Genomic DNA, 21,815 nt, shown 5'->3' with positions numbered 1-21,815 from the left:
TCAAGGAAAATACATTCTTGTGGTTCATACAAAAGGTAGTTCCTAGACTCCCTACTTACAAAAGGCCTGTTGAGAGATCTTGTGGTTCACACTGGATGCTTTTCTTACAATGAATATGAGAAAGAAGCTCAACTGATCTTTTATATTCTGCATGTCAATGCTCTGTACTAGGTGCGAATGTCATATTGTGAGTATTAATAATCAACCCATATAAATGACAGAATCTATAGCCTAGTTGGAAGGCTAATATATACACTCCATACATCATGTTACTCATGAGAAGAAAGGAAAACATGCGCCTTCATCCAGGAGCAGGATCCCCTGGGGAATCCTGCTGGGGTTTTGCAGTATGTCATGCTTCCCACGGAACCCACTTCTATCTTGCAAGCCATCGCAATTCTACTAGTAGCATACTTTTTTTTTTGGAAAGTACTAGCTAGTAGCATAATCTTGACTGACATTCACAGATGATATAGCGTACTCTCTTCTGGGTGTCACCACAAGCCTAATGACACACCCGGGATATATACTTCCTCATCAATCCTAATTATGTATACCTCTTGTTACCGTATTTGGTGAGTGGTATGCAGGCCCAATCTGCCATCAATGTAAAGGAACATGGGAAAGGAAACACATGCATTTAGTTTATAATAGGTTTGATTTAGAGCAAAAGTCACTGACAAAGTAGCAGTTTCTTGGACATTGACAAAATGTGTACTTGTCATCTACATGACACCACTTTGATGAGCAATGATCACTGATAACATATAGTAACAAGACCAGCAAGTACTAAGCCAAGGTGCCAAACAAACCTAGGTTCCACAAGATTACATACACAAAACAACTAACACTTATCTTGATGTGCTAAGGATAGCCTAAACCATACTGTATAATTAGGTACCGTAGAATATGCAGTACCACCAAGTTGTTTGTGCATGACATATTGCACCTCCTTTATAGCAATCAGGCACCTTCAAGTCAACATAGAATCCTGAAAATATGGAACCACCTGCTGATCCAATAATCCAGTTTCAATAGAATAGCTGCTGCAAATCCCACTCCAAAGCCCACACCAACAAAGAGAAACAAAACAACATCGACACCATGAGAGGAGTTTTTCAGATGTGTTTCACTTGGAATATCCGAAGGGCCACATTTTTTGGATAGAGGGGGTCCACAGAGTCCTGCATTGCCATCAAATGAACTCTCTTGGAACGTGTCGAATTGACGTGATTGTGGTATCCTTCCATCCAATTGATTATTGCTCAAATTCAAGGTGCTAAGGAAGGTGAGATCAGTTAACTCTTGCGGAATCTCACCTGATAGCATGTTGGAAGACAGGTCCAGGGACTCCAGAGCAGTTATGCTACCAAGTTGGGGTGGAATTTGTCCAGTGAAGGCATTATGAGACATGTTTAGTACATGCAGTGAAAGCAGATTTCCAATCGAAGTAGGAATATTTCCTTCCAGTGCATTGTCTGATATGTCTATTGCAGTTAAGGTAGTTAAGATCCTTTCAAAGCTCATGGTGAACCCTTTGTATGATATTGTGATGGAGTCTTGGTAAAGTCCCGGTATGTTTGGATGATATATGATATCTCCACTATTGTTATCCTGCCTCATTGATTTCAAATTTTCAAACCATTGCGGATGCAATTTTCCAGAGAAATTGTTTGAGGCCAGATCAATGATTTGCAAGCTTGAGAAGTGTCGTCCTCTGTATTTTTCATCTTCAAGATGACCTATTGAACCTTGGAACTTGTTGGATCTCAAGACAAGTACACGAAGATTCAAAAGCCACCCTAGCCAGGATGGAAAAGTGTCTGTAATTTGATTCCTTCCGATGTCAAGAACCTCTAAGTCAGTGCATTTAGAGAGTGTCCTTGGAAGCTGGCCTTCAATCTTATTGCCATTCAAATTTATTGTCTGGATAGGACAGCCAATTGAAATATTGGAAGGTAGCATCCCTTTGAATTGATTCTCCCTCAAATTTATTATGCTCAGACTATTTTCCATCAAGCATCGTGGTAATAGTCCACTAAAGTTGTTATACGATAAGTCAAGGACTTCCAAAGGTGAATGGCAAATTGAACGTGGCAAATAACCACTTATATTATTGTGTGACAACATAAGATACGCAGTGGAGCTAAGGTATAACGTGAAGTTTGGAAGAAGGGAAGAGAAACTATTATTTGAATAATCCAATATTCTAGCTGATGAACTTGGCAAAGGAATCGGTCCTTGAAGTCTGTTGGAGCTAAGATTTAAATAGCCCAAGTTATTACTGAATGGGATAACATATGAATTGAGTTTCATGCCAGTGAACATGTTGTGTGAAAGATCTATCACCATGAGGTCATAATTCCATATCCAACTTGGTATATCCCCGCTGATTTTATTACTTGAAAGGTCTAGAATAATCATGTGCTTGGCATGCAATAACTTTGGTATTTTTATCATATTGCAACTAGCAAGACCTAGCTCCACAAGCTGATAGGGATAGGTGGATAAAGAATTATTAATACCTTCCCCTTCTATTACAGTCAGCTTATTGTATGATAGAAATAAAGAAGTGAGGTCCTTCCCCCATAGTGACGCAAGATCCACTGAGCCCATTAAGTTGTTGCCCTCAATATTGAGTTCCTTCAAATTTGGGAGTACCAACAATGACTGGGGGATTCGCCCTGTCAGATTATTCATTTCCAAGTATACATTCTTCAAGCATGAAGATGCAGCATCGAATTCATTTATGGGACCAGAAAGTTGGTTTTCTGAAAGATCTAAGTAGCCTAGAGCTGGAAGAGTGAAAAGAGATGTTGGGATTTCTCCTGCACAAAGAAAATAAATTTAGTTACACTGTGGATTTCTAAATACTTTTTACAAGTATACACCTAAATAAATCTATAACTAAGTTATACATGATCCAATGAGTATGAAATTTTTACTACAGTTCAAGCATACAATAATTAGCCCAACATAAAAATTTCACCACAATTGGATTATAGAAACTGCAGCTATGAATTAATTATAGAAAAGCATAGATCCTAAGCTATAACAAAAAAATTTGTACTAAAGCATATCATATTATATGTTCACTGTGTAGATCTACTCATGTGGAGTCCAACAAAATTGGAATTTTTTTTATTTTATGATTTTTCTATAATTTACTATGATTTTTTCAAAGATTCGGCCGAAATAAATAAAAAAGAAAAAGACAAAACCGTTTTTGAAAACCGTTTATAACGAGCCAGGGAGGTAAAATGAACGGTTTTAAAAGTTCAGGGAGGTGGTTTACCCGGTTTTAGAGCATCTCCAAGAGTTGCCTAAATCCATTCCTAATCCTTGGTTTTTAGGAAGATGAGAAAAAACCTCTCTCCAACAACTCATAATCCATCCTCCTAATCTTTTAGAACTTGGAAAAAGTCACCCTGTTCCGCATAAAGTTACGCGCTTCCGAGTCACGCGTATCTTCTCTCACCCAACGTGTTTGTCGGCCAATCTAAAGGTGGAAGAGCGTGGAAAGAATAAAGAGTAGAAAAAGGTTCCAGAAGAAAATGTAAAGAGAGAAAGAATATATAAAAAGTGGTTATGATAATTTAGAAATAGTATAGGATTCCTGATGTAAAATTGTCTTCTATATTTTAGGAGTGGATTATTAGAAACTCTTGGAGATGGTCTTCTTTATTCTTTTTAATACTTTTTAGGAGTTGTAAAACTCCATGTTTTTAGGAAGAAAATATTAGGTACTCTTGGAGAACTTGAAATTTTTCCCTTCAAAAAAAGCATGAGGATAATGAAGGAGACCAACACTGAACTATGGGCCGAGATTTCCCGCCTTTAATTTTCCTTTTTTTCTTCTAATATTTCAATTAATTATTAATCATTTAAATGTTTTATGTATTTTATAGACCAAAGGCTAAGATTTATTTAAAATATTAGCTCCTATGAGGTATTGGGAATATATTCGGTATATTTTTTATTTGATTTTCAAAATGATACTGACCATTTAGAACCATTCGACGTATATATTAGTAAAAAGAGGAGAGTTGATCCTGTTTATAAAAGAAACCCGGCCTGGAAATCGTCCAACAAAGGACCTCAGCCTTATCTCGAAAGCTTAGATCAACCACGAGACAAAAACCTCGTCAAAGCACCAAACAGCTACCACGCACGGTAAAATACGAAGTCTACCACTAAGATCTTGTTCTATCCACTGTCCACGACTAATCACAACTATGAGTAATCGTTGTTAAGCTCGTTGACACCTTAACACAGTAGTTCAACTTCTCAACAAGATGTAATTAGGTGCCACCACCAGCCGAGGAACTAAGCACGATGCAAGATGTACAAGACGATGCCTCCAGGAAGATCATGGTGCTAACGACACCGCCATCGCCAGCCCACAAATAGGTTAGGTTTTCACCTATTGAAACTCAGCAGGGTTGGGCAGGGTGGATGCCTCCAGCAGGAAGCGACGTCCAGAGACGTCGCTGTCCGAGCTTTCAACTTGCAGCCTGTTCGTTTGGCTGTGGCTTGTCGTAAACGATCGTAAATTTCCAGCCGAAACAGTATTTTTCTCTCACACAAACCGACCAACAGTACTTCTTCACGAACCAGCAACGATATGAACCAGCTGACCGCTACTGACCTCAACCTACCGACCCCCGTAGAACGCAGCTGAGGCAGAGTCACGCCAGCAGCGAGGCTGCGCACCATCAGCTGGGAGCACCCTCAACGGAAGACTGAGTGCAAGACAGAGCAGGGGCACGAAGAACTTAATGGAGACCACGAAATTGACGCGCAGCTGCTCGGCCTCACTGCCGGATAAACAGCACCACCTGCAGGAGTAAGCAGCACCACCTGAAGGTTGCAGCATCACCATGCTTCTCCGGCTTCTTATAAGATCCGGCCACCAACACGCAGGTCTGGCCTCCAACGCCACACCATCCAGATCCACGTCACCATGCCAAGCCTCATCGGTTGGCTGAGTCATCGACCACCGCGCTCACCATGTGTGACCGTGTGTTGCTGGCCAACTCGTGCACAACCCGCTTGCTGCTGCGCTGCCGCGTCTAGAGCTCGCAAGCAAGGCACGGGCACGCCGCCCGCGCGGCCTCCGTGCCAATGAGCCAGGCGCCTCTGCGTCGCCACCCATGCGGGTTCTGTGGCTCGAGCTCCACCGCTGCTGCCCAGGCCGATATTGCCGGAATCAAGCTCCAACCCACCGGATATGACCGCCCCTCGCAGATCCGGCCGGGGGAAAAGTGGATCCACCCGCCGGAGCCAAAAGAGCCGCCACCACTGTCACTGGAGCTTGCTTGGACCTCAACTTTGCGGGAGAAAAAAAAACTGGCGACCCGACCCGCTTGGGCGGCAGCGAGGCAGGGGAGGGAGGTGATGTGGGCACCAGCGCTGGGGATTGAGGTTTCGCCCCAAGGAGGAGCGATGCGGGGCCAGTTTGTCCTAATTCGGTTTCCAGGTTGAAAAATTGAACTGTCCTAATCAATTAACTGCATGGTTATTTGCATCACAGAAGGAATCATTTTGGACCAACCCCCCAAAAATTATGCAATAGCTATACCATAACCCCTTGAATCCCTTCCACTTTGCAATCACCGTACGTAGCACATAATGCATTGCCCCTCCAAGGACATACTATGCTTGCATAAGGAATTACATTCTACGCAAAACAATGAATGATGCACATTGAAATTTAGTCCTAGTTTATCCTTTCACACTCAAACCTATTCAATATAAATTTCATAAGGTTTGGTTTTAAACTACCAAATTTCTACATCAATGCACTGGCTCTATTACTGTAGTTCATTACAAGATCAGAAGAATCAGTATAGGAAACACAAACAAAAAGAGCAATTTAGGAGTTCCAAATAGTACGGAGTGAGCTTTTATTTACAAAAACTAGGTGTAAATGAGTGAGTGAGCTAACCGTACCGCTGAGATGATTTCCTTCAAGCCACAGCTCAGTCAACTGAGTCAAATTAGCAATTGTACTTGGTATTCTACCGCTGAGATGATTTCCTTCAAGCCGCAGCTCAGTCAACTGAGTCAAATTAGCAATTGTACTTGGTATTCTACCACTGAAATAATTTCCTCCAAGCCACAGCTCAGCCAGTTGAGTCAAATTAGCAATTGTACTTGGTATTCTGCCAGAAAGACCCATATAACCTAGTACAAGTGATTCCAGCTTCTTCAGTGCGCCAACTTCATGTGGTATTGGGCCTATTGGCCGAGAACTCCAACAATCCAGGATGTGCAATCTTTCCAAGCTAGTCATATTCCCAATAGCAGATGGAATAGCAAAGAAGCTATCATCGCACTCGATTTTGAGAAATTTTAGGTTTATAATATTGGTAATTGATGATAATGTTTGTGTTGTGAGGTTGCTCTCAGAAATGACTAAACTTGTTAAGTTTTTGAGATTTCCAATGGATGAAGGTATTGTCATGGAGAAGTCGCACAAGTCGAACTCCAAGCTTCTCAGGTTCTTGATGCCTCCAAACCAAGAAAAGAGTGACTCCAATTGTCTTGGTGAATCTAGTTGTGTCACGGACAATCTGCGCAAGGATGCAAGCATACCAAATGAATAGAGGAAATCCGTGGAAATAATTTTTCCATCAATAGACAATTCTGTTAATGCCTTGAAACCACTACAATAGCTTGATTTAACATAGGTAAAGTTGGTCCAGTCTATGCATAGTGTTTCTAAAGAAGCGGCATTAGAAAAGCTTGGCAGGTGGCCAGAGAGATTTGAATTCCCGGACAAGTCGAGCACCCTTAGATTTTCTGATCGAAACATTCCTCGAGGAAACCACCCTTGAAGATTAATACCAGATAGTTGGAGCACTCTTAAATTGGGAAAATTCATGAGAAACTCAGGAAATGGACCGGGGGTGATACCATCATTCTCACTGAGGTTGATCACTGCCAGAGACTTCAACCTTGAGAGAGAGCTATCAATATTACCTTGCAGGCCACAGGACTGCAAGCTAAGAACCCGCAGATGTGGCACATATTTAGCTAGAGCTTTGAAGCAATCTTGTACAGATGAAGATATACTCACAAGATCAAGGTAAAGCTCTGTCAAATTGTTCAGATTCGCCACTATGTTGTGGAAATAGGGTACGGAGAGGCCATAATTAGGTGCAACGGAGATGGCATCGATATCATAGTCGTCTTCTGCGTCTTCAATATCATTAGAACGATCCGAAATATCCAAGGAGATAAGGTTTGTGAGTTTGCTAATGCCAATAGGTACCTGACCGCTGATTCCTGAACTGGAGAGGTTGAGGTGCCTGAGCAAAACGAGCCTCTCCAAACCAACTGATGGGATGTCGTAGCCCCTAAAATTGTTCATGCTCAGGTCGAGCATCCTGAGGGAGGTGAGATTAAACAGCACGGGGTGAATTCCATCACTGTTCAATCGAAACCCACTGAGGTCGAAAGCTATGACGACATGATGGCCTGAGGAGGAGTTGCTGCAGCCGACGCCCTCCCAGAGACAGCAGTCCGTGCCAGGTTTCCACGACGGAAGAGTGGTGGTGGACTCCAAGTCATATGGGAACCTTCCGTTTGGGTGGAAGCTGAAAGACTGCTTGAGTGTAAGCAGAGTGTTTGCCTGATCTGGACGGCATAGCCAAGGAGCAGAGTGGTGGCGAGTGAGGTTGGCATGCCCGTGAGGATGGACACCGGAGGCGGAGGCGGCATGTGTGTGGAAGTGGAGGAGCTGTACGAGACAGAGCAGCAATGGCGTCCAACCAATGCAACTGGAAGCCATTTTTGCATGCTAGGCTACTGTCTGGCTGGTAACACAAGGATGGCATATTTGCATTTGTAATTGAAGTTGATAGTCTTGTTCAAGTTTCCAAGTCATCGTCGGTCATCGCACGCGCATTACACCCACAATGGCATGCTGCACATTCATGTGCGTGGTGGATCGTGAGCTGAAAGCACTCCACTAGTGTATTACTTTCTCTTTGTTTAATTTCACTCAGTGGAAACATTAATCATCACTCCATGCACGGCCCCTTTCCTTTTCTTCATAAGGTCCTAATCGGCGGCTGTTCGCTCAATATTTAGGTACACTTAATTTGGTGATAGAAAATAGAATCACTATATCCGAATTTGAATGTGATTTTCAATTGTTATATTTTTGGCTGTGAGTATTACAATTTTTAAAAGAAATCACTTCAATCGTCAAGGTTTAGTTTCAGGCACCGAGGCAAAGTCTTGTTTTCTCTTTTCATACACAGAGGAACTATCATATCTGTTGCCTTTTCCCGCTTCTAAATTCACAATAATACTCCGTAGTTGTCTCAACGCCTCTGATGTTTTTTTTTCAAAAAGCTTACGGCGTTTGAGACGGGCTTACACCTAATAATGGTGCCAGACCTAATTTTGACCGACTATTCCCTAACTTGACATACTTAGCTCAGGAGCTGCAAATCTATATCTGTATGTATACATATACACGTATATCTATACTTTCTATGTTTAAGTCTTTATTTAAGAGCAAACTTTTTTTTATTCCCTCTCACTCTCTCCCTCTGTCCGTTCACAACTCTTCGTCGCCGCATACTCTTACCTTTCTTGTTTTGAGTTTGGAGCTACAAAACCTACATCGATGCCACACCACTCATGCCATGACCTGGCTACTCGAGCCTGTTCATGTAACCGTGTTGCGGCACACATGCCAAACTAGACCAGAGCACCTCTCTTCTAATCATCAAGGTCACATAAGCCAACTAGTGACAGATTAACCCTAGTTTCTTAAAACCACACTGTAGAAGCAGAATAAGCAAGGTCTGAAACAAAAGACAAGCACACTGTAGAAGCTAACCACAAGCTGAAAATAAAAACAAAAAAACTTTTGTGTACTAAAAACAAGCTGCAAACAAAGAGGAACCAAATGCGCTACTACTGGCTGACGACGTACTACAGAGCAAAAACTTGAAAGACATTCAGACAGACATACTGCTACAGCAAAAACAAGAACAAACTAAGGTGAGCTAAGTACGTGGCTTCGTGCTCGAATGGGCTTACAGACATATATATTATGAGGAGCTGTACAGGATGGTCATAGACACTGACTGTACAGTAGCTGACTGTTGGGAAGAAGGGGAGTGGTAGATAGAATTTAGAAAAGCCCTCTCCCTGAGAGAGCTTGAGTTGTGGAAGGAGCTGTTGGAGGACTTGGATGAGGTTTACTTGGAAAGGCATTCTGCTGATAGCTGTTATGTAATCTGCTGCTCCTCTGTGTGAACACATGGTAGGAGGCAGGCGTCGAAAAGAGCTCCCTGTTGCTGCACTGTAGCCGCTGCAGGGGCAGGCATCGAAAGGCTCCCCTGCCGCACTGTAGCCACAGCAGGGGCAGACGCCAAAGTTAGCCCTGCTGTCACATCTAGTCACTGTAGCAGCATGACAGCCTGATATGTCTGTGTACTAGGATTAGATGAGTAGAGTTGTATATATAGTTTCCCACTGCAACTCAGTAAGTTTTGCCGTCTCATCTACAGAGCTCCGGCCAACGCGAGTGCTTATGCTGTGTGTGTGCTCTATTCTCCCTCCCTTCTTCTACCTCTAGCCATAGTGTGTGGTCAGCAATGCTAATGAGTGGTCGGCTCACCCGTGCCGGAGATCCAAGGGGCCAACTAGTGGTATCAGAGCCATACAAGCGTCATCGCCGGACCAACCGCTGGTGATGACAGACGGTTTGGAGATGGGCGACAGCAGCAGCGCTGCTGTGGCTGCCCAGCCACGACAGGAGGTCGTTGTGCGCACGGTGCAGGAGGTCAGCGGCACCAGTTGGCCGACGCTGACTCGCACCAACTATGGCGAGTGGGTGGTGACAATGAAGGTCAAGCTCAGAGTCCGACGGCTCTGGAATGTTGTTGACAAAGGCACCATTGAAGTTTCTTCTACCTTTAGTGTCCTCCTTTCCCACCATATTATCTCCTCTTCAGCCTCTCTCCGTCCTCACCTTGCCTCCTCGACTCCGGCACTCGTGTGCTGTGTGCTCTGGGTGCAATGGCGGAGGTGGCGGTCAGCATGGTGGTCGGGCCACTGCTGTCCCTAGTGAAGGAGAAGGCGTCTAGCTACCTCCTAGAGCAGTACAAGGTGATGGAGGGCATGGAGGAACAGCACAAGATCCTCATGCGCAAGTTGCCTGCCATCCTCGATGTCATCACCGATGCCGAGGAGAAGGCGAGGCGCTGAGAAGGAGTGAAGGCGTGGCTCAAGGAGGTCAAGACGGCGGCGTACGAGGCGAATGAAGCCTTTGATGAGTTCAACTACGAGGCGCTCCGTCATGAAGACAAGGAGAAGGGGCACATCCGTAGGCTTGGTTTTGAGGGAGTGAAGCTCTTTCCTACTCACAACCGCGTTGCATTCAGTAATAAAATGGGCAACAAGCTTCGCAGGATTGTGCAGACCATTAAGCTCCTTGTGACTAAAATGAATACATTTGGATTCAACTATCAAAACCAAGCACCAGCACTCAAGCAGTGGCATGAGACTGATTCCATCCTTATTGACTCCGGTAATTTCGCTTAGGCAAATGGGGCGGTGTCGATGTTTGACCACCGATAGCCTACCACGGGGGTCCCTAGGGCAGTTTGTTCGGGCTTCAGCGTATGCAGAACTCGACGGTTAACGCAAGAGACAGTCGATTTATCCTGGTTCGGACCCTCGATCTTCGATCGAGTAATAGCCCTACGTCCAGTTAGCGTTAGCCTTTGTGTTGGATTGATTGTAAAGTGTTGTGTTGTACAATTGTTCTCTGAACTCCTAATCCAAGGAGCCCTGCCCTCCTTTATATAGTCAGGAGGCTAGAGTCCTAGTCGGTTTACAATGAGAGTTTCTAGTAGGATTACAGAATAATACTACTACTAAGATTACATGGGAAGAATCCTACTTAGACTAGTTCTTCTCCCTTCCTTGCGGGGTATCCCGTGGGTCCCGCACCGACAAGCCCCCGAGCACTTCATGGTTGAGTTCTAGAAGCCTTGTCTTGTTCCTTCGAGTCTTGTCGAGCAGGAACAAGCATTGTCCGAGTGCTTTCTTGAGCGAAACCGTGTAGCGCTTCGTGAGATCTTCGCGTGGTGTGTACCTTTTTGAAGAAAAAAGTACTCCCATTTGGATGTAGCCCCCGAGCCTCTTGCTGTTTGGCACAAGGAGCTTGAGGGTCTTTTCTTGAAATCGTCCTGATTCTTTGTTGAAGGGCTCCCGAGCATATACCCGGGTTCTTTGTCGAAAAGAGCTCAGATTTAGCTATGTCCGGGTTCTTTTTGTCGAAAAGAGCTCGGATATAGCTATGTCTAGGTTCTTTTTATCATGTGGCCTTGAAGTCGTCTGTCCTGAAGATGTCTTCTGAGTGACGTGTGCTTTTTTGAAGGAAAAAGTGCACTCACTGAGTGTAGCCCCTGAGCCTCTTGCTATTTGGAACAAAAAGTTGAAGGGTCTTGAATCTGAGTTGTTCGAAAGAACTGTATACCTCTCCTGTTGCAGCCCCCGAGTATATATCTGGGTTGTTTTGTTCAGGAAGAACTCAAATGCAGGGTCTTGGCATATTCTCTGGTAGTCTGCTATTATCAGATGTAGTTATATGGTGGTGGTTGAGTGTGAATGCTGTTTGTTCATGAGTTGTATAGTGTTGGTATATCCTTTCGAATATGCTTGTCCTTAGGTACTGTTCCTTCACGCCTGAGTCCTCTTTCATTGAATTCTGTCTTTTCACTGTGTCCTTTGTTAGGCTTATTTCGTTGGTGCTCCTGGTCCATGTGCACCGCTCCTTCGGTCTATAAATACCCTCCTAGAGTGTTGTTTTGATTCATTGAGTGTTTTGTTGCTTGTTCTGAAGTCTCTATAGTTATGAATATGGTAGTTTGTGAAGTAGAGCAGCCTCCGGGAGTATTTTGCAGTTCTTGTGTGTCTTGCCATAGCTGGAGGGAGTCTTGTGATAGGGATTAGAGGTAGGCTAATCCCACACCAGCATCATACTTGGAAGTACATGGCGGTAGTTGGAGGGAGTCTTATGATGTGGGATGCGATCCTTCATCTAGCAGTTCTGGGTTGATCCTCATCGCCTGCCCTGAGACTGTCCGGTGCAGATCAGCATCATATCCAGCATCACATCGGACTTGGGTAGACAGATGCCTACTGGCCTTCTCTGCTCCATATTGTCCCACCGTGCTGTTGATTTTCGCCTTGGATGCGCTTCACCCGTCCTTTGAAGAAAACAGTGTAGCCAAGGGCGGTTTGTCCTGCCGAGTAGCAATTTGGAACACGTAGTCATTCCAGAGCCTAGCCGTGTCTGGGTTCCTCTTTGCTACTTTGCTTTTCATGGTACCGAGTTCGTTGGGTCTTGTAAGATGTGTAATCTTCTATTTTTTAAACTAGTTATATTGGAAAGAATCTTGTCTTCTGAGTTGCAATTCTTTATTTTCCTGGTGTTCCGGTTGTTGATGAGATTTCCGAGTTCTTTCTGTAAGGACCGGGTTGTTGTGCTCCTTGTGAGATAACCCTTCTTTGCTTTATTGTTGATGAGTTCTTTTTGTGGTGATATGATAATTCTACCGTGGTGCTGGATGGATAAGTCTGAAATCTGCCCGTTGAACTGTACCATTGTGTGGATTTGAGCCGTCCGTCATTTTCGCTGTGTCGGTAAATGGACCGTTGCGTCCTCATGACGTGTTAAAACGGGCCTTGTGGGCCGCGTTTTTACCGGTGTAAAATCTATTTAAAGGCCTTTCTCCTCCTTTTCTTTGGTACCCTGCCTTTGCCTTGAAAACCCTAGCCTTCGCAACTCCGCCGTCACCATTGCCACCGCCATCTGAGCGCCGCCTTCCGAGCCTTCTCTTTCCTGAGTGCCTTTTTGCCTCCGTTAGTACATGGGTAGGAAGAAAGCCGCGAGCAAGTCCCTAGGCAGCCTTTGTGGACGAGGAATCATCACTTTCCGTGATCGAGAACCAAGAGTTCATGGCCATGAGGGCTGCCCAGAAGGTTTGGCCGGCTCCGACAATGACTGAAGACCAGCTTCGCGAGCTTGTTGGCGATGGCCTGATCCAGAGCAAGGACATTGCTAAATGGAGGGCTCTGGGCGAGCATCGGGTCCCTGCTCCAGGTCCTGGTGAGATCATTCTCTTCGTTTCCTTTGTCCGTGCTAGACTTTGCCTCCCGGCTTCTGCTTTTCTTCATCGGTTTCTCGGCTATTTTGGGATTAGCCTGAATCATCTTGCTCCCAATGCTGTTCTCCATCTTTCTGTCTTTGTTCATCTCTATGAAACCTTCCTTGGAATTCCTCCTTCTCTTTCCCTCTTTTGTTACTTCTTTCGTCTGAAGCCCCAACCTCGCCGCGATGACACCAGCGTTCTTGGTGGCTATGGGATTTAGTTTCGCTAGGGTTTTAGAAGTAAATTCTTTGACTATGACCTGGTTGATTCTATAAGAGATTAGCATGCTGACTGGTTTTATGCTGCCAACTTGATTCCTCCTCTTTATGTTCACTCCGGGTCTAGTCCTTTGGTTAATGACCGATGGGAAAAGAACCCAGTGACAACTGCTGAGCTCTAGACGATCAAGCCCTTTCTCGAGAAGATTTGCACTCTGAAGCAGCAAGGTTTGACCGGCTTTGGTATTATTTCAAGTTTTCTTCGCCACCGAGTTCAACCTTTGAAGGAGCGCGAACATTACGGTTTCGAGTACTCTGGGGCAGAGGACCCTTCTCGTATGGTCCCTGCCCTTGAGTTGACCGACGAGGAAGTGCTCGAGCGTCTCTAGAAGATGCTGAAAGGAGTAAGCGTTGTTCTGTTTGCTGTCCTTGAGTACAGCGCAAAGAACCTGCCCCCTGCTGTGAGTTGTTCTTTTCTTTATTCGGGTACTTTTGATTTCCTTTCGTCGTATCCACTTTTGCTTAATCTTCCTTGTCTCGTTGTTTTATAGGAATTGGGGCATAATTTCGCTGATCCAATTCCCCTTGATGATCTCCCTGCAAATGTGGATGTTGGGGGTAGTCTTGCTGGGGCGTCCTTGACTAGTAAGTTTCAAACTGCTATTATGCTTCCTGGTGTTTCTTCCGCATTTTCTGACATATATGAAGAGTATGTTCCCCGTCTAGTTCCTCGAGGCCCTTGCAGTGTCAGAAAGAGGGGTCGAGCTAAAAGTTCTTCTGGTTTGTCTTCTGCCAAGAAGTCTCGCCAGTCAAGTACTCGTACAGGTACTCCAGTTGTAGCTAGCATGTTCTTAGGTGAGCATATTAATACGCTCTGTCCCTTTGTTTTTTTGTTTTTGTCTTGAACCGAGTACTTTTGTCCTTTTTCAGCTGGTGCTTTGGCAACCTTGGTCAAGAGTGAGGAGGAAGAGGACGATGATGCTGCCCTTGTTACTTGTTGGTGAGTTGTTTTCTTGCTTTCCTGTAGTTGAAACCTTCTTTTTGTTCTGACTTTGGTCTTGATCTCTTTGTAGTAAGCGGTCGTCGGGTATAAGTTCTTCTGGGGCACCAGCACCGAGTTCCTCTGGGATTCCGATACCGAGTTCCTTTAGGGCTCTGGTGCTGAGTTCTTCTGGGGTTTCGGTACTGGCTATGCCACTCCTGCCGTAGAGTGGCGGTGACGTCTTTGCTGCCATAGTCCCACCTTTAAAGTCTTCTTTTGGTTTTATGAAGAAGAAGATAGCTGAGTAAGTGATTTCGTGTTGTGCTTCTTTGTTTCTCTCTCTGTTTTTCCCTAACTCATATTCTTATCGTCGATTTTTCTTATGATTTTGTAGACCCTCGCCTTCTCTTAACCCTCTGTCGACTTCTTCTCAGTCCTCTAACCCGCCTCTGTGCGCTGAGTCTCGGGGCTTGGAATGTTCGGTCGGCGAGGTAGCTATGGGGGAAGCTGAGTCCCCTACCGCTGCTGATCCTATTGCTCTGGAGGTGACCATGGCCATAGTGGTGGGTACTTCTGGGGAGGTAGCCGGGGCTTCCCAGGATATAGCCCTGGTTTTGCCTTCTTTGCCTACGTCAGCTTCTCCCTTGCTCCCCTTGGAGCCAGCAGTCAGCGTTTGGATGACGATGTGTTGCTGCAGTTCGATGCCACCCATCATCTATCAGAGTTGACTACAGCCTGGGGGGCCCTTTCGACTTCCTTTGGTGAAAAGCTTCAGGTGAGTTTTTCTGGAGTTCTTTCTTTGGATGTTCGATCTTTGTTTTCTTCTTATGCCTTTTCTCTCTCTCTCTTTGTTCAGTCTTTCTCTCAAGATCATACTGACTTCGTTTTCTTGTCCAAAAATGAGAAGAAGTTGTCTTCTGAGGTAAGCGCCCTGAAGGCCGAGCTTGACCTCCTCGGGGCCAAATTGGAGACCGAGCGTCAGATGCACCAAAAGGAGGAGAAAACTCTTTGTGCCCGAGTGGTAGAGGTAGAGAAGCAGAAGGATGCTGCGAAGAATGAGTGCAAAGGTATTGCGGGTTCTTTTTGTTTCCTTTTGTATTCTGGCTTCCCTTTCTGCTGACTTTTTGTTTTTTCTTTTGTACTCTGATTTTCCTTTCTGCTGACTTGTTTCTGTTGCCTGGTCTAGCTCTCCGAGTTGAAAAGCAGAAGCTCTCGGAGGGTCTTGAGGAAATGAAGACCACTGCCCACAATAGTCACAACAAGGCTGAGGAGATAATTACTCGTGCTGAGGAAGAACTCGCGCTTGCCAAACTGATTAGGCGTGGGGCTAACAAAGATCTTGTGCAGGCTCAAAAGACTATTCAAGACTTGTCTGGTAAGTTGGCAACGGCTACTAAAAATTGGAATGCTTTGTGTAAATCATTTCGGTCAGTAGCCTGTCTCCTCCGGACTTCAGCGGATGATGGTCATTCTTGGGCTCAATTCATTCCCCAAGTGCCGACCCTTTTCTAGGAGTTCGTGAAGAGGTGTGCCCATCTTTGCACCAGGAACGTTCTTGCCCAAGTCCAAGTTCTTTCTCCGGATTTTCCTTTGTCCAAGGTTGCCGATGAAGCCGAGAGCCAAGAGTACCTCGATGCTGTTGAGAGGTTAGAGCCTAAGGTCGATGACTTAGCCAGGAAGATTGTAGATAATCTTAATATTGATGTTTCTACTCCTGATGATAATGCTTGAATGTAATCGACCTTTGCACTCTGGCTTTTGTAATAGAATACTTATACTCTTTCTTGAATGAAGATCCTTTATCTTTGTTGACGTCTTCTTTGTCTGGATGTCTAATCCTTGCTTACTCTTTAAATGTGTTGTCCAAGTGATCAGAATTTTCTCCTAGTAGCTATCTGTTCTGACTTTCATCTGCGTTGTATAAACCACTCGGTGTATGTAGATCGTTGTATTTGACAAATTTTCTTGATTTGCCAAGTACTTGTCTAGCTTTCGTCTGTGCCGTGTGAAACAACTCAGGTGTAGATCGTTGTCTTGACAAACTTTGTGTTCTTGTTAGTACTAAAAAGACTTAGGACCGACGATCTCAGCTTTTTTGCTTAACTCAAGATGTGATCAGCATCTAGTGTAGCCCCCGAGCACTTCATGGTTGAGCTATGGAAGCCTCGCCTTGTTCCTTCAGGTCTTGCCAAGCAGGTATTGGCATTGTTTGAGTGCTTTTTCTGAGCAAAACCGTGTAGTGCTTCTTGGGGTCTTCTGAGTGCAGCCCCCGAGCCTCTTGCTATTTGGCACAAGGAGCTGGAGGGTCTTGTCTTGAAGTCGCTTTGATTTATGTTCAGGCTTAGTTTCTGTCGTTTTGCTTTTTTGGTTCGGGTGTTAGCTTATTAGCTACCCTCATCGGCGGGCTCAAGCATCTTTCTAGCTCTTTTGCTCCCGGTCGGTATGCTCAGGCAACTTTTAGCCATTTTGCTTTTTGGTTCGGGTGTCAGCTTATTAGCTACCCTCATCGGCGGGCTCAAGCATGTTTTAGCTCTTTTGCTCTCGGCCAGTATGCTCAGGCGTCTTTTTAGGCCATTTTGCTTTTTGGTTCAGGTGTTAGCTTATTAGCTACCCTCATCGGCGGGCTCAAGCATGTTTTCAGCTCTTTTGCTCTCGGCCGGAATGCTCAGGCGTCTTTTCAGCCATTTTGCTTTTTGGTTCGGGTGTTAGGCTTATTAGCTACCCTCATCGGTGGGCTCAAGCATGTTTTCAGCTCTTTTGCTCTCGGCCGGTATGCTCAGGCATCTTTTCAGCCATTTTGCTTTTTGGTTCGGGTGTTAGCTTATTAGCTACCCTCATCGGCGGGCTCAAGCATGTTTTCAGCTCTTTTGCTCTCGGCCGGTATGCTCAGGCGTCTTTTCAGCCATTTTGCTTTTTGGTTCGGGTGTTAGCTTATTAGCTACCCTCATCGGCGGGCTCAAGCATGTTTTCAGCTCTTTTGCTCTCGGCCGGTATGCTCAGGCGTCTTTTCAGCCATTTTGCTTTTTTGTTCTTATTGGAAACGACTCGGGGAAAGCCATAATGAGACATATGTTTGTCAAGAAAGAACCATCTTTATTGATCATGAATATTGATAGGTCACAATAGTACATATGTTGTTGATGAGCGCTATCTTTGTTGATCATGAACGTTGATCTCTTGTGTCTTGTATACATATTTTCCCTTGAGTTGTTTTCATGCGTAGAATCTTCGTAGCTGACTGATGTGCCATGTATTGTTGACTTCTTTTCCGTCTTTGGTTATCAACTTGTATGTGCCCGGTCCGATGACTTTTGTGATGATAAAAGGACCTTCCCATGGACTGAGTAGTTTATGGCAGTCCGTCGTTTTTTGTATTCTTCTTAGTACTAGGTCTCCGACTTGTAATGATCGAGACTGGGTATTCTTGTTGTAGTGGCGTCTTAGTCCTTGGAGGTATCTTGCTGATTGAAGGGTAGTGTTTACTCTGACTTCTTCTGTACTGTCGAGTTCTAATCTTCGGGTGTGTTCTGCTTCTCCTTCGTCGTATTGTTCTATCCTTGGATGATGTCCAGATCAAGTCTGCAGGTAGTACGACTTCTGATCCATAAACCAGGAAGAAAGGTGAGTATCCGGTGGCTCTGCTTATTTGAGTTCGTAGCCCCCACACGACCTTGGGTAATTCTTCAATCCATTTTGATCCATAGTCTACTAGTTCTTCATACAATCTTGGTTTTAATCCAGCTAGTATGAGTCTGTTTGCCCTTTTGACCTGTCCATTGGCCTCTGGATGTGCGATTGATGCGTAATCTATTCTGAAGCCGCAGTCCTGTGCCCAACTTTGGAATTCTGTGGCTGTGAAGGGAGAACCCAAATCCATGATGATTCGATTGGGCATGCCGAAGCGATGCATAATGTCTTGGATGAACTTGACTGCTTTGGCTATGCTGTATTTTGCGAGTGGTTTGAATTCAATCCACTTGATGAACTTGTCAATTGCTACGAAGATGTACTCTAAGCCACCTTTTGCTTTCTTGAGAGGTCCTACTTGATCCAGCCCCTAGCAGGAGAAAGGCCAAGTAGGTGGGATGCAGATGAGGTTGTGAGCTGGCACATGAGCGTGTCTTGCGAACATTTGGCAACCTTTGCATCTTTTGATGAGTTCTTTTGCGTCTTTCAAAGCGGTTGGCCAGTAGAAACCGGTGCGGAATGCTTTGCCGACTAGTGTTCTTGAAGCGGCGTGATTTCCACAGCAACTTGAGTGTATTTCATCTAGGATCTCTTTGCCTTCTTCAAATGAGACACATTTTAGGAGTACTCCTGATGATGCGGCTCTTCTGTAGAGCTTGTCTCCCACTAGGATATAATTCTTGCTTCTACGAACAACTCTGGTGGCTTCCTCCTTTTCCGCTGGCAACTTATTCTCTTTTATGTAATCAATAAAAACCTAGGTCCATGAAGTGGTGATTACCAAAATTTAGATGCCTTTAACTAAGATTTCAGAGGTTATCTCACCGGGTTGTTTGATAGAGGGAGCTGATAATTCCTCTATGAATACACTGAGTGGGACCTTTGCCCTGTCTGATCCAAGCTTGGCAAGGACATCTGCTGCTATATTAGAATCGCGCAGGACGTGTAGAATTTCTAATCCTTGAAAATGTTTTTCGAGCTTTTGTATTTCTACACAGTAAGCGCCCATGTTTTCTTTGGTGCAATCCCAATCTTTGTTGACTTGATTGATGACTACTGTTGAATCATCGTATACGAGTAAACGCTTGATTCTGAGGGTAATTGCCACTCATAGCCCATGGATGAGGGTTTCATATTTTGCTTCATTGTTTGTAGCTTGCCATAATATCTGAAGGATGTACTTGAGTTGCTTTCCATCTAGAGAAATGAGGAGGACGCCTGCATCGGCTCCACCTAGCTTGAGTGATCCATCAAAGTACATCTTCCAATGATCAAGGATGGTACTTGATATAGGTTGCTAAATTTCTGTCCATTCGGCAACGAAATCAGCCAGGACTTGAGATTTAATTACCTTCCGTGGGGTGAAATCGATATTGAGAGCACCAAGTTCAACTGCCCACTTAGATATGCATTCTATTGCGTCTCTGTTGTGTAGGATGTCGCCTAGTGGGAAATCTATTACTACGGTAATCTTATGGCTTTTAAAATAGTGGCGAAGCTTGCGTGAAGTGATTAGGAGGGCGTAGAGTAGTTTTTGCACATGCGGGTACAGGATTTTTTATTCTGATAGTACTTCGTTGATGTAGTATACGGGGCGTTGTACTTTATATACATGCCCTTCTTCTTCTTTTCTACGACAATTGCAGTGCTGATCACAGTAGAAGTTGCCGCAATGTACAGCATCATGTCTTCGTATTTCTTTGGAGGTGTGAGAATGGGTGAGGATGTGAGATATGCCTTGAGTTTCTTGAAAGCTTCGTTGGCTTCTTCTGTCCACTCAAACTTGTCTGTCTTCTTTAGCAATTTAAAGAAAGGTAACCCTTTTTCGCCCAGTCTTGATATGAAACGATTTAGTGCCGCCATGCAGCCTGTTAGCTTCTGCACATCTTTGACACTTCGAGGAGGGCCCATCTCTGTTATGGCTCGAATTTACTTGGCGCTTGCTTTCGATTCCACGATGACTGACCTAGGAATTCAAGTAGTTGTCCTGAAGGAACTCCGAATACACATTTGTTTGGATTCAATTTCCACCTCCATCTATTTAGGTTTTTGAATGTTTGCTTTAGGTCTTCAATTAGTGTATCGGGTTCTTTGTCTTTACCACTATGTCATCCACTTATGCTTCTATGTTTTCGCCGATCTGATCACCGAGGCATGTTTGGATAGCTCTTTGGTAAGTTGCACCAGCATTTTTGAGTCCAAATGACATAGTTTTGTAGCAGTAGGCACCGAATGGAGTGATGAAAGATGTCTTGCTCTGGTCTTTTTCCTTTAATGCAATCTGGTGATATCCTGAATAGCAATCAAGGAAGGATAGTAGGGCAGATCCTGCTGTTGAATCTACTATCTGATCAATGCGTGGTAGTCCGAAAGGATCTTTTGGGCAGTGTTTGTTGAGATCTGTGTAGTCAACACACATGCGCTACTCGTCCGTATTCTTTTTCTATACCAGAACTAGGTTTGCTAGCCAATCTAGATGGAGGATTTCTCTGATGAATCCGGCTGCCATTAGTTTTGTAATTTCCTTTTTAATCGCTGCCTTCTTGTCTGGTGAGAATCATCGTAGTCATTGCTTCATAGGCTTGGAGCCTTCATTGATATCAATTCTGTGCTCAACCAACTCTCTTGGGACCCCTGGCATGTCGGCCGGCTTCCAAGCGAAGATATCTTTGTTGTCCCGAAGAAAGTTGGTGAGCGCGAGTTCCTATTTTGCCGATAGGTGGGCGCTGATGGTTGCTGTTTTTGAGGGATCACCGGTGCCCAGGTCGATTTGCTTGACGTCAGCTTCTTTTGGTGGTGCTAGGATGCTAGGGTTTTTTAGCCGGTATCTCTAGCTCTTCTGGGCTCATTTCTGCCGCAACAGTGGTTATTTCTTTTCTTCCATCGTTGGCCTATGCTTTTGCTGCAATTTGGATTGCCTGAACATCACAGTTCAAATGCGCGCTTCAAATCACTCCGAAGAGAGAGGACACCGTTAGGCCCTAGCATCTTAAGCAACAGGTACGGATAATGCGGTATTGCCATGAATTTTGCTAGTGCTGGGCGCCCGAGAATTGCGTGATATGATGAATCGAAGTCCGCGACTTCAAACTTGATGAACTTTGTACGGTAGTTCGAGGGAGTCCCAAAAGTAACCGGTAGAGTGATTTGTCCAAGTGGCATTGCTGCCTTGCCGGGTACTATGCCATAAAAAGGCGTGCTTGTTGGTGTGATCATCCCGGCGAGTTGTAGTCCCATCTTCCTTAGAGTTTCTAAAAAAATAACGTTGAGTCCAGCTCCTCCGTCGATTAGTACTTTCGTAACAGTCATTCTAGCAATGGTTGGATCTAGAACCAGTGGGTAATGGCCTACGTTTCCTACACTGGTCTATTGGTCTTCTCTTGAAAATTGGATTGGATACTCTGACCAATTGAGATATCTTGGTGTAGTAGGTTCTACTGCCATGATGGTTCGTAACGCTAGCTTTTCTTGATGTTTGCTTTTGGAATCTGGAACCCCGGCAAAGATTACTGCCACTATCCCCCTGGATTTTTAGAATCCCTTGTCTTCATGGTTGTCATCTTCTTTTTTCTAATTGCCTTCTTTGGTATTCTACTTACTATCTTTCTTTGTGTATCGATCTTTGAAGGTGTAGCAATTTCTGATGGTGTGATTTCCTTTGGGGTGCAAGGGGCAACGTATGTTCTCAATGTCGTCATATCTTCTAGGCTTGGAAAATTTCCTTGATTTGTAGGTCACTGC

At 44.6% G+C, this 21,815-nt stretch overlaps 1 protein-coding gene and 1 pseudogene across 2 annotated transcripts; one reads left to right on the top strand and one right to left on the bottom strand.

Annotated features, from left to right (window-relative positions):
- Positions 1 to 608: 608 nt before the first annotated feature.
- On the bottom strand, positions 609 to 7,916 carry LOC136462632 (receptor like protein 22-like). 2 transcript variants are annotated; one of them, XM_066461704.1, is made up of 3 exons: positions 5,953 to 7,916; positions 1,320 to 2,828; positions 609 to 1,184 (listed from the first exon to the last, which is right to left on the bottom strand). In XM_066461704.1, exons 1-3 carry the CDS (start codon positions 7,793 to 7,795, stop codon positions 979 to 981), a joined length of 3,558 nt encoding a protein of 1,185 aa, XP_066317801.1. In that variant the 5' UTR covers positions 7,796 to 7,916; the 3' UTR covers positions 609 to 978. The 2 variants fall into 2 exon arrangements, with proteins under 2 accessions (XP_066317801.1, XP_066317800.1); XM_066461703.1 differs by having other exon boundaries at positions 609 to 2,828.
- Positions 7,917 to 10,044: 2,128 nt separating this feature from the next.
- Positions 10,045 to 16,118, top strand: LOC136465107 (uncharacterized; annotated as a pseudogene).
- Positions 16,119 to 21,815: the final 5,697 nt, after the last annotated feature.

The sequence above is a fragment of the Miscanthus floridulus genome, chromosome 7 (assembly GCF_019320115.1).
Source record: "Miscanthus floridulus cultivar M001 chromosome 7, ASM1932011v1, whole genome shotgun sequence".
Classification (NCBI taxonomy): Eukaryota; Viridiplantae; Streptophyta; class Magnoliopsida; order Poales; family Poaceae; genus Miscanthus; species Miscanthus floridulus.
This window is presented reverse-complemented; position numbering and strand designations above follow the sequence as displayed.

Coding starts and splice junctions, on each gene's coding strand:
- LOC136462632 (XM_066461703.1), bottom strand. CDS start 7,795: ATGGCTTCCAGTTGCATTGGTTGGACGCCATTGCTGCTCTGTCTCGTA. Junction 2,829..5,952: donor TGAAGGAAATCATCTCAGCG/GTACGGTTAGCT, acceptor TTCTTTGTGCAG/GAGAAATCCCAACATCTCTT.